Below are 14,672 nucleotides of genomic sequence, written 5' to 3'. Positions count from 1 at the left end.
GGATGAGAGTGAGGCATGATGACGGTATAGCAAACAGCTGCCACTGGGATTTGACAGCATTCCCAGGAAGGCCCTTTGGGGTTAAAAGAGGGTGGGAGAGGCATTCAACACTTGTTGTTTAAAGCTTCCTTTTTCCGCTTACCAAGACAACATTCACTTGTCAAGTGATAACCTCATTACGACAGTATTTGGACATGCACACTGCGTGCACATTGAAAGGCCAAAGTTGAGGCATGCGGGACATGGTCAACAGCACTAAACTAAGCTGGACTGAGGAACACCAGGGCTCTTGGCCTCTGTTAATACTATAAGATTCTGTGTGTTCTTTTTATGGCTTTAACCTTCTCCGGTGGAGCAAACGTATTTTAGGAACCTGCAGAAACAAGCTTCATGAAAATATTGCCATTGAGCTTTACAACAACTTGCACTTATGTGTGGCACCTTTAACATAATGCGAGAAATGCCAGCTGCATTCACATTCTGTCTAATGTGTGCTAATGATTTAGATGCATTCTGACACTGGCTTTTTTAAGGTAAAGTTTTTTTTTAAACACACACACACACACACACACATCTGAAATGTATTTACTGAAGATACTAAATATCGTCCCGTTGGGCCTGTGAAGGGGAATAAAAGTCGAAATTGGTGGAAATGCACAGCTGGTCAGTCAGTGTGGCAAACAGAGGTTAATGTTTGGAGTGGGACCTTTGGTCAGGTCAGTTTTGCTCAAGGGTCCCACCGTAAATGCGGGCGGGTCTTTTTTTCTTTCAGATCCCATTCCAGCATTTCTGTTTTTTCTTTTTATCTGGAGCGAGGGAAAGGGTTTAGTACAGGTGCATTCCAACCAGCTGCTTTAGTATTAATGAGTTTGTGTTTAAACGTCTGTTTTCTGGCTAACCAGAGTGAATTGTTAAAACTGTTGATCAGCAACAAAAAAACCATATCAAAGTCTGCAGTTCTTCCAACCTAACACGCACTAAACTTCCAATCTAACGAGCAGGCCGACGGCCGCCAGTAATTTCAACCAGATTTGTTTGGTAGTCTAAAATTCAAATAGCTTGTTAAATTTTAAAGAAAGAGTTGAACCAGTGATGTTTTGAAACGCACAGCCCACGATCATCGGTGCAAAGACATTATTAATCTGGATACACTGTGCCTCCTGGTGGCTCTGTCTTGTCATTACAGCTCCGAAGTATTTTTTTCGGTGAAAGCACTGGAAGCAGTCAAGTACCAGAAACATAGAAACATAGAAGATAGGAGCAGGAGTAGGCCATTCGGCCCCTCGAGCCTGCTCCGCCATTCAATGAGATCATGGCTGATCATCCAAATTCAGTACCCTGTCCCTGCCTTCTCCCCATATCCCTTGATCCCTTTAGCCTTAAGAAATATATCCAACTCCTTCTTGAATATATTTAATGAATTGGCCTCAACTGCCTTTTGTGATAGAGAATTCCACAGGCTCACCACTCTCTGGGTGAAGAAATTCCTCCTCATCTCAGTCCTAAATGGCTTACCCCTTATCCTTAGACTGTGCCCCCTGGTTCTGGACTCCCCGACCATCGGGAACATCCTTCCTGCATCTAGTCTGTCCAGTCCTGTTAGAATTTTATAAGTTTCAATGAGAAACCGTCAGTTAAATACGTAGAAAAGCTGAGCACTATAAAAAGATGTTTATACATAAATTGATTTATAAGATGTCGGCCGCGAGCATTTATCACTATATAATCAATTGCATTTTATTGAACTCGACTATTAATTGCATCAGAGAGATGAACGTTTATAGAAAGCAGTGTCTCTGGTGCTGCATGTCATTGACTTGTCTGGCCAAGAGGGTGATAGATTAGCCTTGTTGCAGCCACTTACACCCATTGTAACACTAATTCATTTTCTGTTTCGCACCCAAAAAAACATTGAGCTGCCACAAAACATTGGAAGTGCACAATGTATCTAACTTTAATGGTATCTTTTTATGACAGTATGTGTGTTCAGTATTTGAAGTAACTCGTACACCACTCCATTTACAGCACTCCTCCTGTGCCAGGGAACAGTGATGGTGCTAAATAATGCTAGAAAGGAAAAAAGAAACTTGCATTTATATAACGCCACAAACATCCCCAAAGCGCTTCATAGCCATTGAAGTACTTTTGAAACGCCGTCACTGTTGTGATGTGGGGCAACGCGGCAGCCAATTTGCGCACAGCAAGCTCCCACAAACAGCAATGAGATAATAACCAGCTCATTTTCTTTTTTTTCCCAGTAATGTTAAATGTTGGCCAGGACACCAGGAGAGCTTCCCCGCTCTCCTTCGAATAGTGCCCCGGAATCTTCCCCATCCACCCGAGAGGGGCCTCGGTATAACGTCTCATCCAGCAGGTGGCACCTCTGACAGTGCAGCACTGCCCCAGTGCTGCCCAGAGGCGTCAGCCTAGATTATATGCTTACATTTCTGGAGTGGGTCTTGAATCCATGACCTTCTGATTCAGAGGCGCGCGAGGGTCCTACCACCCAGCTAAGGCTGGCACCTTGGTAGTAATTACACAATCACAGGACATGTTCAACCCCTGACAGGAGCAGAAGTTATTTTACGGCAAAAATACTACATTCTAGAGTATAAAAGTAATTACAAGAGAGTGCTGGAGAGTCACATGGCTTATTCTCATTCCCTTTAGGAACACACTGTCCCCTGCTTTCTTTTCACTCCCCTCTTTCATGGTTCAGTGGGCAGCACTCTCGCCTCTGAGTCACAAGGTGATGGGTTCAAATCCCACTCCAGAGACTTGAGTATGTAATCTAGGCTGACACTCCAGTGCAATGTTATGGGAGTGCTGCACTGTCAGAGGTGCCGTCTTTCAGATGAGACGTTAAACTGATGTCCTGTCAGGTGGATCCTGTGGCATTATTTCAAAGAAGTGCGGGGGAGTTATCCCGGTTTTCTGGCCAATATTTATCCCGCAACCAACACCCAAAAAACAGATTGTTTGGTCATTATCGCATCGCCGTTTGTGGGATCTTGCTGTGTGGAAATTGGCTGCCATGTTTCCTACATTACAACAGTGACGACACTTCAAAAGTACTTCATTGGCTGTAAAGCGCTTTGGGACATCTTGAGGTCGTGAAAGGTGCTATAGAAATGCAGGTCTTTCTTTCACCCAGGTTGAGATTGGGATCACGTTGCCAGCGTGACCTCGTGGCCTGCCGCTCCTACATCTATCTCTTGTAGGATATTAAAACTGTCACTAGCACTGGGCCACTGGCAGGCAGAGCTTTGCATGTGCCTTGAAACAGGCATGCACAGAGCGTGCAAGTGGGACAGTAAGAGGCAAATGTTCCTTCTCATTGTGCTTGGAGAACACAGGTGCAGTGAAGATGAAATTGCGGGGGGGTTGGCGGGGGAAGACATGTTGAATAAGGTTGCCATCTCCACAACTTTGCCCAAGGATTTCCACATGTTTCCCAAATTCCCATAACTGAGCTTCCGCCCGCAGTAACATTATAATGAGGCGGGAGGTGGGTGGTCCCAGCCTCCTGCTTTACGTGCTTCTCTCTGCACCCATGGAATGCCCACACGTGGTGGCGTATGGTGGTAGGGTTCATCCCAGGACCTTCTGTGGGCCAGACGGTCTGCCTGGCTCTTGGGGGCAGCCTGAAGAAAGATGGAAAAGGGAGATTTCATTTTTTTTTAACCTCGCAGGATGATCATAGCCTCCCATCCCACCCTCCAAAACCATTGCTCCCCCACTGTTGCCATCAACCTTGAAGCTCCGTGATAACCGGGTAGGGAAATAAAATAAACGGCAGAGGAAATGCAAAACCAGCACGAGGTATTGACGTGTTCACCATTTTGATATCCAGCGTTTATTTTCTGTTGGCATAACAAACCAGCAAAACAGATTATCCTAAACCTGTAGCTTTAATGTTTGCCTTTTACTGCTCTGTTTTGAAGGGTGACTTAAAAGGTTATCTGAGGACTCACAGAGCAGCTGATGAATTGGCCCCTGACCCCTCAACTCTGCAGAGGATGGCCTGCGAGATCACTTCAGGCCTGCAGTATCTCCACAAACATAATTACATACACAGGTAGGCCGCTGTCTCTACTCTGCAAACACCCTCCTTTGCTTCCATGGCGCAAATTTAAAATTAAGATTTGATGACAGTTCGGGATTTGAATACCTGTAGCTTTTATAGATTGCTCTTGTACGAGCTGCCTTCTTGATTAAGGTTTGGGAAATTATACTGAAGACAGCAAGTTTCAGCGCAATCTATCCTGTATTAAAAAAAACATTTGTTAGCGTTCTACAGAAATGGTGCAGCGGTTATTTAATATACAGATAATTGATTTTATATCTGATAATATACTTTATCCGTCAGGGGGAGTTAGCCATGATAGGTTAATAAACTAAAAAATATGTGGGTAGAATATTGAAAAGCGTCCCTTGAGAATCAAGCAGCCGGTATTTAACCGTCGCATTTTTATTCTTGGGTCGGAGCAAAGGGGGCAAAGTATCGGAGCAGAGAGCAATGTCGTTGGTGGCAGTGGGGGTGAATTTCCTCGCAATGTTTTCCATTTCGCCGCCGTAACTTCATCGACGGCCCTGGCAGAGCTGGAGACACAACCACCCACCCCAGGAGGAAATTCACATCTCCATTAATACCAAGTGCCTTTTGGCAACTTCGAAAGTGAACGGCCAATTAAATTACGGTGATTCGACCAATTTCACACTCAAAATCTCAATTACAAAACAGACGTCACTTTCTAATGCAAAACCTTTAAGCCCTGCCTTGACAAAACGTAGAGGGATGTAAGTAAGGAAACCTTTTAATTCAGCCGTAGAAAGTAGCACAGCATACAAGGAAATATTCAGCACTGCAACTTGTTCAATAGAACATATATTTACAGGTGACTCAGACAGAAATGATCCTGTTGAGGTGACTGACACACTGACACAATGGTATTGCACTGTGTTCTGTTAGCCAAGTTGGAAGAAATGACCAGTTACTGCTTTTTGCTAAATAAATTTAAGTTAAAAGTTGATGATGATTCTCGAAGGCTTATATTCTCTCCTTCATTTTGAACCTAATGACTGCTTTTGTCTCCTTTTCAATGGTCCTTTTCCTCTGCTTTATTTTTATGCCATTTGAATTTGTAGCTGCTGGTGGCGATATTTTAGCTGTAGGCGACAATCTCTCGAACCTGAAGCCACTCTTTTCCACCCCCCGCACCACCACCCTCCTCCCCCCCCCCCCCCAACATCTTTCCTTTTGATTTTTCCTGCCGTGGAGACCGTCGTTCCTGTTCATTCCCTGCAACAATATCCTGGTGCTGACAGAGTGAACCTCGTGGCTCCAGCATCAGTGATTTTGTTGCGGAGGGTGATCACTCGCTGCTTGTCCACTCGAGCTCAGAGCTCGCTCGCTGGCTCACGGTTCCGCGGGTTAATCAGCAGCAGCTTCTCCAGTCAGACAACTTGCTGCTCAGCTTCTCTCCAAAGGTTGCCCATTCTGACCTTTTTCTTCCCCCTCTTGCCTGATTAGAAGTTATTTGGTAAATGTGCTCGGGCTAGTACAATGGCAGGTGTAAAATAAAATAACTTTGCAATTATAAATTGTCATGGAATGTTTCGATTGCATTAGAGACAATGGCATCTTTTAAGGGAAGACACGGGACTATGGGGAGAGGGTAAAGCAGGGGGATTAGTTTGGCAAAGAGCCGGCACAGCCAAGAGGGGCTCAATGGCCTCCTTCTGTGCTGTAAACATCTGTGGTTCTATTTTAATGTTTCTTTGGCTCCCGCACTTTATGGTCTCCCCATAATATACCGCAACAAGACCGCCTACTTCCACCACCGTAATATCGCCGGTCTCCGCACCACCTGGGCTAGAGCGCAGGTAGTTGCCCCCTCCCAAGTGACACTTTTCAGCTTGGTTGCTGCAAAGTGCACAGGATCAGCCCTAGGCTGGCTGGCCGGCCTGAGCGCTGTTCACCGCGTGCCCATTCTCGTGGGGAAGTACCTTGTTTTCCAGCTGGAACCTTTCACAAGTCCAGCGGGCCAGATCAGACCCCTGCTACATAGGAAATTCCAAACACGACAATGCCGCATGTTGGAGCTGCACTGCACTGCACCAGACAGCTGCAGAATTGCAAACGACTTGCAGGCTGTCCTAGTAAGTAAAATGTTTTAAAAATAAAATTTAAAAAATTTGCACCACTTAGAATGTTAAAAAATATATATATATTTTGAGTGGCTTGATCGGCACCCCATCCGCCACCTTAACCATTCACTCCCTCCACCACCGGCGCACCGTGGCTGCAGTGTGTACCATCTACAAGATGCACTGCAGCAACTTGCCAAGGCTTCTTCGGCAGCACCTCCCAAACCTGCGACCTCTTCCACCTAGAAGGACAAAGGCAGCAGGCGCATGGGAACACCACCACCTCCAAGTTCTCCTCCAAGTCACACGCCATCCTGACTTGGAAATATATCGGCTGTTCCTTCATCGTTGCTGGGTCAAAATCCTGGAACTCCCTCCCTAGCAGCACTGTGGGAGCGCCTTCACCACACGGACTGCAGCGGTTCAAGAAGGCAGCTCACCATCACCTTCTCGAGGGCAACTAGGGATGGGCAATAAATGCTGGCCTTGCCAGCGACGCCCACATCCCGAGAATGAATACAAAAATATATATCGTCTCAGGTGCTCCTCGCTGGTTCGGCAAGTTTATCTTATTCATTAGCTGCAATCAAGAGGATCCCAGGTTGAATCCCTGGTCTCCGCTGGGAAGGCTGAACGCTGTAGGAATTGGCATCAGTCCCCCCCAGGCCGGGCGGGAACAATTGATCCGGTTCCTGATTGCTATCCAGCCATTCCTGCTGGAATTTCACACACGTGGACATCCTGTGAGGGCAGAGTCAGACTTGGTTGAATAACCTGCTAACCCGTCATGTTCCAGGCTCATACGTGATGATACCATGTGTGGGCCAAGGCTTGACGGACCAGCTGGTCTTTTCCTGCCCCGCCAATTTTGCATGTTCGTATGATTCGTGGCCACTCGGGTGAAGTGGCTGCCTGATCCCGACAGAAACAAACCCTCGCAATGCCTTCAGAGATGAAGACAATTTACTATAATTGAGTAGCATTTAAATTGTACCTACTTGCTCCCAAATATTAAAGAGTAATATCTGTGGTTCTCCTTTGTTCAGTGACGTGGCCCTGCGAAACTGCTTGCTGTCTGCAGACCTGACTGTAAAAATTGGAGACTATGGACTGTCTTACAATAAGTACAAGGTAAATGAATAAAGAATTGGACGCACATTTGAGCTGTGTGCAACTTCATTATAAGACGTGTTTTAATTACTCAATAATACATCGGTGTACTTGAATTTCAGAAATGTCAGGAAGTTATAAGCTTGTGTTTAGCCCTTGTTTACTGTTGTCAGTTCAAGGAGAAATCAGCTCTTAAGATGGTAGAGGGTAGATTTTGTCCGGCACCGCGGGGTCTCGTCAGTAGCCAGGGCGTATCGCATACCCGGGAGCGCTGCCCACAGTTTTCCATCCATTGATTGGTGCTGATGGCAGTGCATCATTGGGAAAGGTCAGCCAAGGAATGACACAGATGACCTTTAAAAAAAATTCAAGGGAGATTGTTAAAAAAAAAAACAGAAAAATACCAGAAATACACAACAAGTTAATCAGCGTCTGAAAGGGAGACAAAGGTTTCAGGTGTGGCCTGGTGAAAAGCCATACAAAACAGCTGATCTGTCTTAAGGGGTCAAGGGGTATGGGGAGAAAGCAGGGACAGAGTACTGAATTTGGATGATCAGCCATGATCGCATTGAATGGCAGAGCAGGCTCGAGGGGCCGAATGGCCTACTCCTGCTCCTATCTTCTATGTTAAGGCAAGTGTGGTGGTGTGGTGGTTATGATACTGCACTAAAAAATCCGTTATTTAAATCCCACCACGGTTAGTTATTTAATGTAATAAATATGGTAATGACACGAGAACCGAATCATCATAAAAGCTGCCATTTTGTCGTCAAGACTTAACTGGTTCACTAATGCCCTTCAGAGAAGAGACCTTGCCAGCCCCTACCCCCAGTGTCTCGATCCCCCTAATTAAAAGGCAGGCCGAGCGAGCTGCTCAGACTAGCAGCACCGTGGGAGCACCATCACCGCAGGGACTGCAGCAGATCAAGCAGAAGGCCCACCACTGCCACCAGCCCGTGGCAACCGGGGATGGGCAATAAATGCCACTGGCGCCCATATCCCGAGAGCAATTGATAAAAGAAATCTTTCTCTTTCAGATACTGACTGACCTGCTGTGGATTTTTTTTAGGTTTCCAACATTCACTTCTTTCTTTTCAGTCTCCGCTTCAGGAGAATTGTTTTCAAGTGGGGCGTGGGTTTGCTGCGTTGATGCCCGACACTATTTTGCGACGAGTGCATTATGGGGCCGAGGTCGGCCCTTTGTTACTGGCATTTCAGTACAGTTTGCCACCGGTCAAACTGAACCAGATATCCTTACAGAAGCCCCGCTTAGCTCGTCCTTAAAAGATGCCCCTATTCGCTGGCAGAGTTTCATTCGTAAAATATCCATTCTCGCTCCACAAAGTGATGGGGTCCATCGCTCGTGGCTGCAGTCCCTCACACCGGGAGTTCCTGCTCCTGAGATGTTAGGGGTGGATCTGGACTTTGTGCGATCGTGTAGAACGAGTGACAGCCCAGTCGGCAGCCCGTTTTACATCTCGGTCCTGATTTTTTTTTTATTCCCTTCATGTAAAACAGGCGGCCGACTCGCTACCACCTATTTGACACACTCGCACAAAGTCCAGATCTACCGCACTGTGAGGAGAGATGCAGCACAAGCCAAAACTGTCTCCATGTGGTGGGAACAGGTAGAATAAAGTGGAGGAAGAGTCACCTGGGGGATCATCCTTGCCCACCTCCCGAGTGACTGGTGTGTGCAAGGGCACTTGTTGCCCATCCCCAGTTGCCCCGAGATGGTGGTGGTGGTGGGCCTTTGGCTTCAATCGTTGCAGCCCTTGTGGCGATGCTGCTCCCACGGGCGGTCTGAGAGCAGGACCTCTGCCTATCCTTTAGATTCACAGATGTTGTGTGGACAAGGAGCGATCACAGAAGGCAAAAAGGATAAAATAATAAATACTTCACTCTTTAAACTGTATTTCATAAGGTCTGTTGCCAACAGTTACTAAGGATGCCCAAGATTGTCCTTATTGTAGTCATCAGCAACACACAGGGAAATAGGGCCAAGAATAATACAATCGCGGCCAAAGAAGTGTTCAAAGAATGACTTTCATCTCTAACTTTCCTCATCATTACTTTCTTTCACCTCTTCACTTTAGAGGAATTTACTTTTATTTCCCACATTTAATTCCTTTCCTACTTTTCTGTTTTTCGATATTTTATCTCACTTTTATCATTTTCCCCCTCAGTTTTCTCCAGATTGTCCTTGGAATTCTTTGTTCGGATCCATCTCGCTTGTAGATGGCAGTCAGACCGCAGCCCTACGACATCTACTTCAATGATCGGTAAGCAACTGAAGTCTTGGCCTTGTTTTCTCAGCATTGCCCTGCAGGAAAGGACCGAGGCTTCATTTCATTGGAGCGGGCCAGCACTTGCAATGGTCAAGATGGGAGCTTCCCCAAAGTTCAATTTCCCACATCAGTCACACAATACAGAGTTCTGATGCCATGGTCTGTGAGGTCAGAAGTTCGATTGATTATTAAAGATTCTGTGATTGGAATTAGTTTTCTGAGGGTGTGATGTTGCACTTTGTGATGTAAGATGGTTCTTTTTTAGTACCCAGCTCTAGTTGGTTGGTTACAATCCTTGAATTTAAATAAGGTGACCAGGACTGAGTATCCTTGAGGAGAGAGGAAGAGTGCATGAAAAGAGTTTGGTTCTCCAAGTCTCAGTAGGTGAATACAATTAGTGTCTCACAGAAATGGTATCTTGGTACATTTGTATGAAGGACAGTGTGGCAAATGTATTTAGCTTTTAACAATAATGATAAAGTGCCAAATAATATGTTAGTATCATAAAGAAAAAAGAAAGACTTGCATTTCTATAGCGCCTTTCACGACCACCAGACATCCCAAAGTGCTTTACAGCCAATGAAGTACTTTTTGAAGCGCGATCACTGTTGTAATGTAGGAAACATGGCAGGCAATTTACGCACAGCAAGCTCCCACAAACAGCAATGCGATAATGATCAGATAATCTGTTTTTAGTGATGTTGGTTGAGGGATCAATATTGGCCCCAGGACACCGGGGAGAACTCCCCTGCTCTTCTTCGAAATAGTGCCATGGGATCTTTTACATCCACCTGAGAGAGCAGACGGGGCCTCGGTTTAACGTCTCATCCGAAAGACGGCACCTTCGACAGTGCAGCGCTCTCTCAGCACTGCACTGGAGAGTGTCAACCTGGATATTTGTGCCCAAGTGTCTGGACTACAAGGTTACAGAAATACATCTGCCTGAATGGTCTTTGTCTGAGTTAGCTGGTCTCAGTTAGAGTGGCAGGCATGGGGTTGGGGAGGTGGGGGGGGAGGCTATATGCGGCCTCAGTGCTTTGCGCCAGGCAGGAGAAAATTCATCTAGGGTTCTTGGCCGCTATCCAGCAAAACCTGCTGGAAAGAGCAGGGTAGTTGGACTTCAATGGAAGTAAAAACCGGGAGAGATGTAAAACGGGCTATCACCCATTTTACACTATCGCACAAAGTCAAGGTCTGCCCCAGTGTGTGTGGTGGACATTGGGTGAGAACAGGATCAAGCTTGCCTCTAATGCCCTCCACAGTCAAATAGCCAACTGATACTCATTGCCTGGTTCACGCATGAAGAATGGTCACTTGTGTGAGGTACTAGATTCCTGCCAGTGCCCGTGGAATTATATCCTGGCATAAGTAAGCCTTTAGGACAGGAGGGGAGAAAAGGACACTAAATTATGGAAACATATATCCATCCACCTTGAGAGTCTTGTTAGATTTAGACTGGCAATCTACCTGTGACCAAACTGTCACTCTGTATTGTGTGATTGTTGTGGGAAGCCTCCATCATTGCAAGTGCTGGTACGCCCTAATTAAATGTAACCTCGGTCCTTTCCTGCTGGGCGATTCTCCGACAGCAAGGCCAAGACTTCAGTTGCTTACCGATGGAAGAAGTGCAGCGAAGATTCACCAGGCTGATACCTGGGATGGCAGGAATGACGTATGAGGAGAGATTGGGTCGATTGGGCTTGTACTCGCTGGAGTTTAGAAGAATGAGTGGGAATCTCATTGAAACTTATAAAATTCTAACAGGACTAGACAGACTAGATGCAGGAAGGATGTTCCTGATGGTCGGGGAGTCCAGAACCAGGGGTCACAGTCTAAAGATAAGGGGTAAGCCATTTAGGACAGAGATGAGGAGGAATTTCTTCACCCAGAGAGTGGTGAACCTGTGGAATTCTCTACCACAGAAGGCAGTAGAGGCCAATTCATTAAATATATTCAAGAAGGAGTTGGATATATTTCTTAAGGCTAAAGGGATCAAGGGATATGGGGAGAAAGCAGGGACAGGGTACTGAATTTGGATGATCAGCCATGATCGCATTGAATGGCGGAGCAGGCTCGCGGGGCCGAATGGCCTACTCCTGCTCCTATCTTCTATGTTTCTATGTTTCTATCATTGAAGTAGATGCCATAGGGTTGCTGTCGGACTGCCATCTATAAGTGAAATGGATCAGAACAAAGAATTACAAGGACAATCCGGAGAAAGCTAAGGCGGGGGGAGGGGGGTGGGGTGGGGTGGGGGGAGAGAAATTATAAAAGTGAGATAAAATAATCGAAAAAAAGTAGTAAATGTGAGAAAGTAAAGCAAAATCTCCTAAAGTGAAGAACATCAGAAATAGGAGCAGGAGTCGGCCATACGGCCCCTCGAGCCTGCTCCGCCACTCAATAAGATCATGACTGATCTTCGACCGCAACTCCACATTCCCGCCCAATCCCCATATCCCTTGATTCCCATTAGCTGAAAGAAAGCAATGAAGAGGAAAGTTAGAGATGAAAGTTCTTCCCTGCCATTTCTTTGGCTGCTATTGTGGACCTGTTTTCCTGCATGTTGATGATGTCTACAATAAAGTGCAACCTTGGTCATCCTAATTAACTGTTTCCCAGTTTCTGAATTACCAACTGAAGTATATTATTACAAAAACTGGAAAGGAAATAGTTTAGTTAATGAAGTTTAATTTGAAGACACCTGACATTGCCGTTTCACGTCACTGTTGTGAAGTGTTGGTGTGGGATTCTCCAGGAGCGGAGTGGTATGAACACTGTCTCTCTAATATCTTTGACAGAAAGATTACTTTATAACTCCTGACCAGCTCTGGATTCCACTGCGCTGGATTGCACCTGAGCTCATCGATGATGTTCATGGGAACCTGCTGGTGGTGGATCAAACCAAGATTAGTAATATCTGGTGAGCAAGTGGTGCGAATGACAGCGTCAGTATCTTAGTAATCAGAGAGCAGGACGTAGAAATGGAAATCAGTCTGCTGCACTTCATAAAAAAATATATATATTTTTGAAGAATTTTTGGTCCTCCTCAAGATGAAGAACTAGGGAACTTACCATTTTCCCACCATTGACAGCCAATGTTTTCTTGAAGCTACGCGGCAGCGCAGCGCTCCAAGGGTCCCAGGCAGCCGGTGAGCCAGCTTTCAAATTGGGAAAAAATGTGTGTGCGCGGACTTTTGAATGGGCCGCGCAGCCCGAAAATAATTACAGGGAACATTGTAAGTCATCAGTGATACAATCGGGTGCCGAGCAAAGCTCCCTCTAATTGTAGTAATAATAACGGAAGGACCGCTCCCTATTGCATCATTGTAACGTTTCATTTCCCACCACAACCATTCTTGTGTCCCCTCTCGGTGCCATTGCCAGCTTGGTGCCACTTTGTGAAAAGTTGTCAGTGATTTTGTGCGTTGGGCTCACTCACCTCATGCAGGCGATTGTAAAGAAAAGAAAGAACTTGCATTTCTATAGCACCGTTTGCATTCTCAGGATGTCCCAAAGCACTTCACAGCCAACAAATTTACTTTTGCAGTGTTGTCCAACAAAAATCTTCTGATCTCAAGGCTGCGATCGATCGATTGATTTTTTTTTGTTTGGTAAGAGTGTGGTGGGATGTGGAGCAAAGGTGGGTAAATGGGGTTGAGGTACAGATCTAATTGAATGGCATGGAACAGGCTCGAGGGGCTGACTGGCCAACTCCCGTTCCTGTTCTGTGGGCGGCGAGGCAGCCAATTGTACCCTGCAAGATCCCACAAACAGCAAAGGAACGAATGGCCAGGTTAGCCTGTTTTTCGGGGTGTTGGTTGAGGGGGTGAATGTTAGCCATGGAATCTTCACCATCGACATAAACAGGTGTCGGGTTAACATCTTGTATCTGGAACACATTCTGTAAGTTGTAAAGAAGCATTCAGGCTGAAAGTAATGCTGAGGGACTGCACAATAGAAGACGGCTCAGTGCCTTGTAAGAGACAGGTTTACGAATGAGGTATAATGGTTTGAGTACAATAAACTCTGTATTCTGCAGATCCTTACAGAGATTCCGTTAAACTGGTGATTTGTATTTCCAAATGTACAAAATAAATTATGCAAATATTGGAGTGTGTGATAAATCTCTTGGTGATGAGATGAGCATGTCATGCAGTCTGATCTGCACATCCATTACTGGGGCATAAGTCATTATCACAGCCAAATTTCTTTTGCAATTTAATTGCCTCTGTTTGTTGAATGTTCATCCTGGAGAGCAGGTAGTCATTCCGAACCAACTCATTTATTTGTGAAGTGTCAAACTTCGGCTTCGTGATTTATATTTCTTTTACTCTCCATGATCTATAATGAGAGTCGTATTGTCAGCGTGCTGCCAGCCTTGACTGTAATGGACAGGTAAAAGATAAGTTCAAACATCACCTTTCAGTGATCAAATATTAGTTAGTGCTTGTGATTTGACAGTAAACTCATAGCCTCCCTATAAATCTGAATGCCAAAGGGGAATGGGTGGCACAATTGGTTAAAAGATAAATAAGGTACCTGCCCTGTCTCTAGATACTTTTACAATTAGCCCTCCTGTAGCCTGTGTCATGGCAGATGATGATCATGCCCGGCCTCCCGTGTTTACGTTGCTAAAAATCAACCTCCCTCATTCCTGACACCTGGATCATAAACCAGCGCATCTGTCATCATTGTTATAATTGCCAATTCAGTATTAACGGGGGGGCAATTTTGTTCAAAAGCTGGCATGAAGATGATTTGTTTGGGGATGTAAATGGCGCACCGATGCTTTGGGTGCAGGCACGTTGGTGGAGCAGAATAGGAGGGGCAGTATCCAGCCCGGGCTTAATCCCATCTCAAAGTGATGCTGGCAACGGACACAAAAGGCAGCACGGTGGCATAGTGGTTAGCACTGTTGCCTCACAGCGCCAGGGACCCGGGTTCAAATCCGGCCTCGGGTGACTGTCTGTGTGGAGTTTGCACGTTCTCCCCGTGTTTGCGTGGGTTTCCTCCGGGTGCTCCGGTTTCCTCCCACAGTCCAAAGATGTGCGGGTTAGGTTTATTGGCTATGATAAAAAATTGGCCCTTAGTGTTAGGGGGGATTAAATACGTGGGGTTACGGGG

At 45.8% G+C, this 14,672-nt stretch overlaps 1 protein-coding gene across 7 annotated transcripts in view; it reads left to right on the top strand.

Annotated features, from left to right (window-relative positions):
* aatkb (apoptosis-associated tyrosine kinase b) overlaps window positions 1-14,672 on the top strand; it is a 451,450-nt gene that overhangs the window by 417,330 nt on the left and 19,448 nt on the right. For 5 of the 7 annotated variants that reach the window (XR_015073152.1, XM_085963822.1, XM_085963821.1 and 2 more), the window contains 3 exons: window positions 3,945-4,078; window positions 7,197-7,281; window positions 12,347-12,468. Coding sequence is in view for 6 of the 7 variants with exons in the window: in XM_085963822.1 (XP_085819948.1) it covers window positions 3,945-4,078; window positions 7,197-7,281; window positions 12,347-12,468 (341 nt within the window). In the remaining variant the exon portion in view is untranslated. Of the gene's footprint in view, window positions 1-3,054; window positions 3,121-3,944; window positions 4,079-7,196; window positions 7,282-12,346; window positions 12,469-14,672 lie in introns of those variants that run through there. The other 2 variants (XM_085963826.1, XM_085963827.1) reach the window with 2 other exon arrangements.

The sequence above is a fragment of the Somniosus microcephalus genome, chromosome 21 (genome assembly GCF_052327205.1).
Source record: "Somniosus microcephalus isolate GS21.2 chromosome 21, FLI_Smic_1.0, whole genome shotgun sequence".
Lineage (NCBI taxonomy): Eukaryota > Metazoa > Chordata > Chondrichthyes > Squaliformes > Somniosidae > Somniosus > Somniosus microcephalus.
The sequence above is the reverse complement of the archived record's forward strand: the minus strand, read 5'-3'. Positions and strand labels throughout refer to the sequence as shown.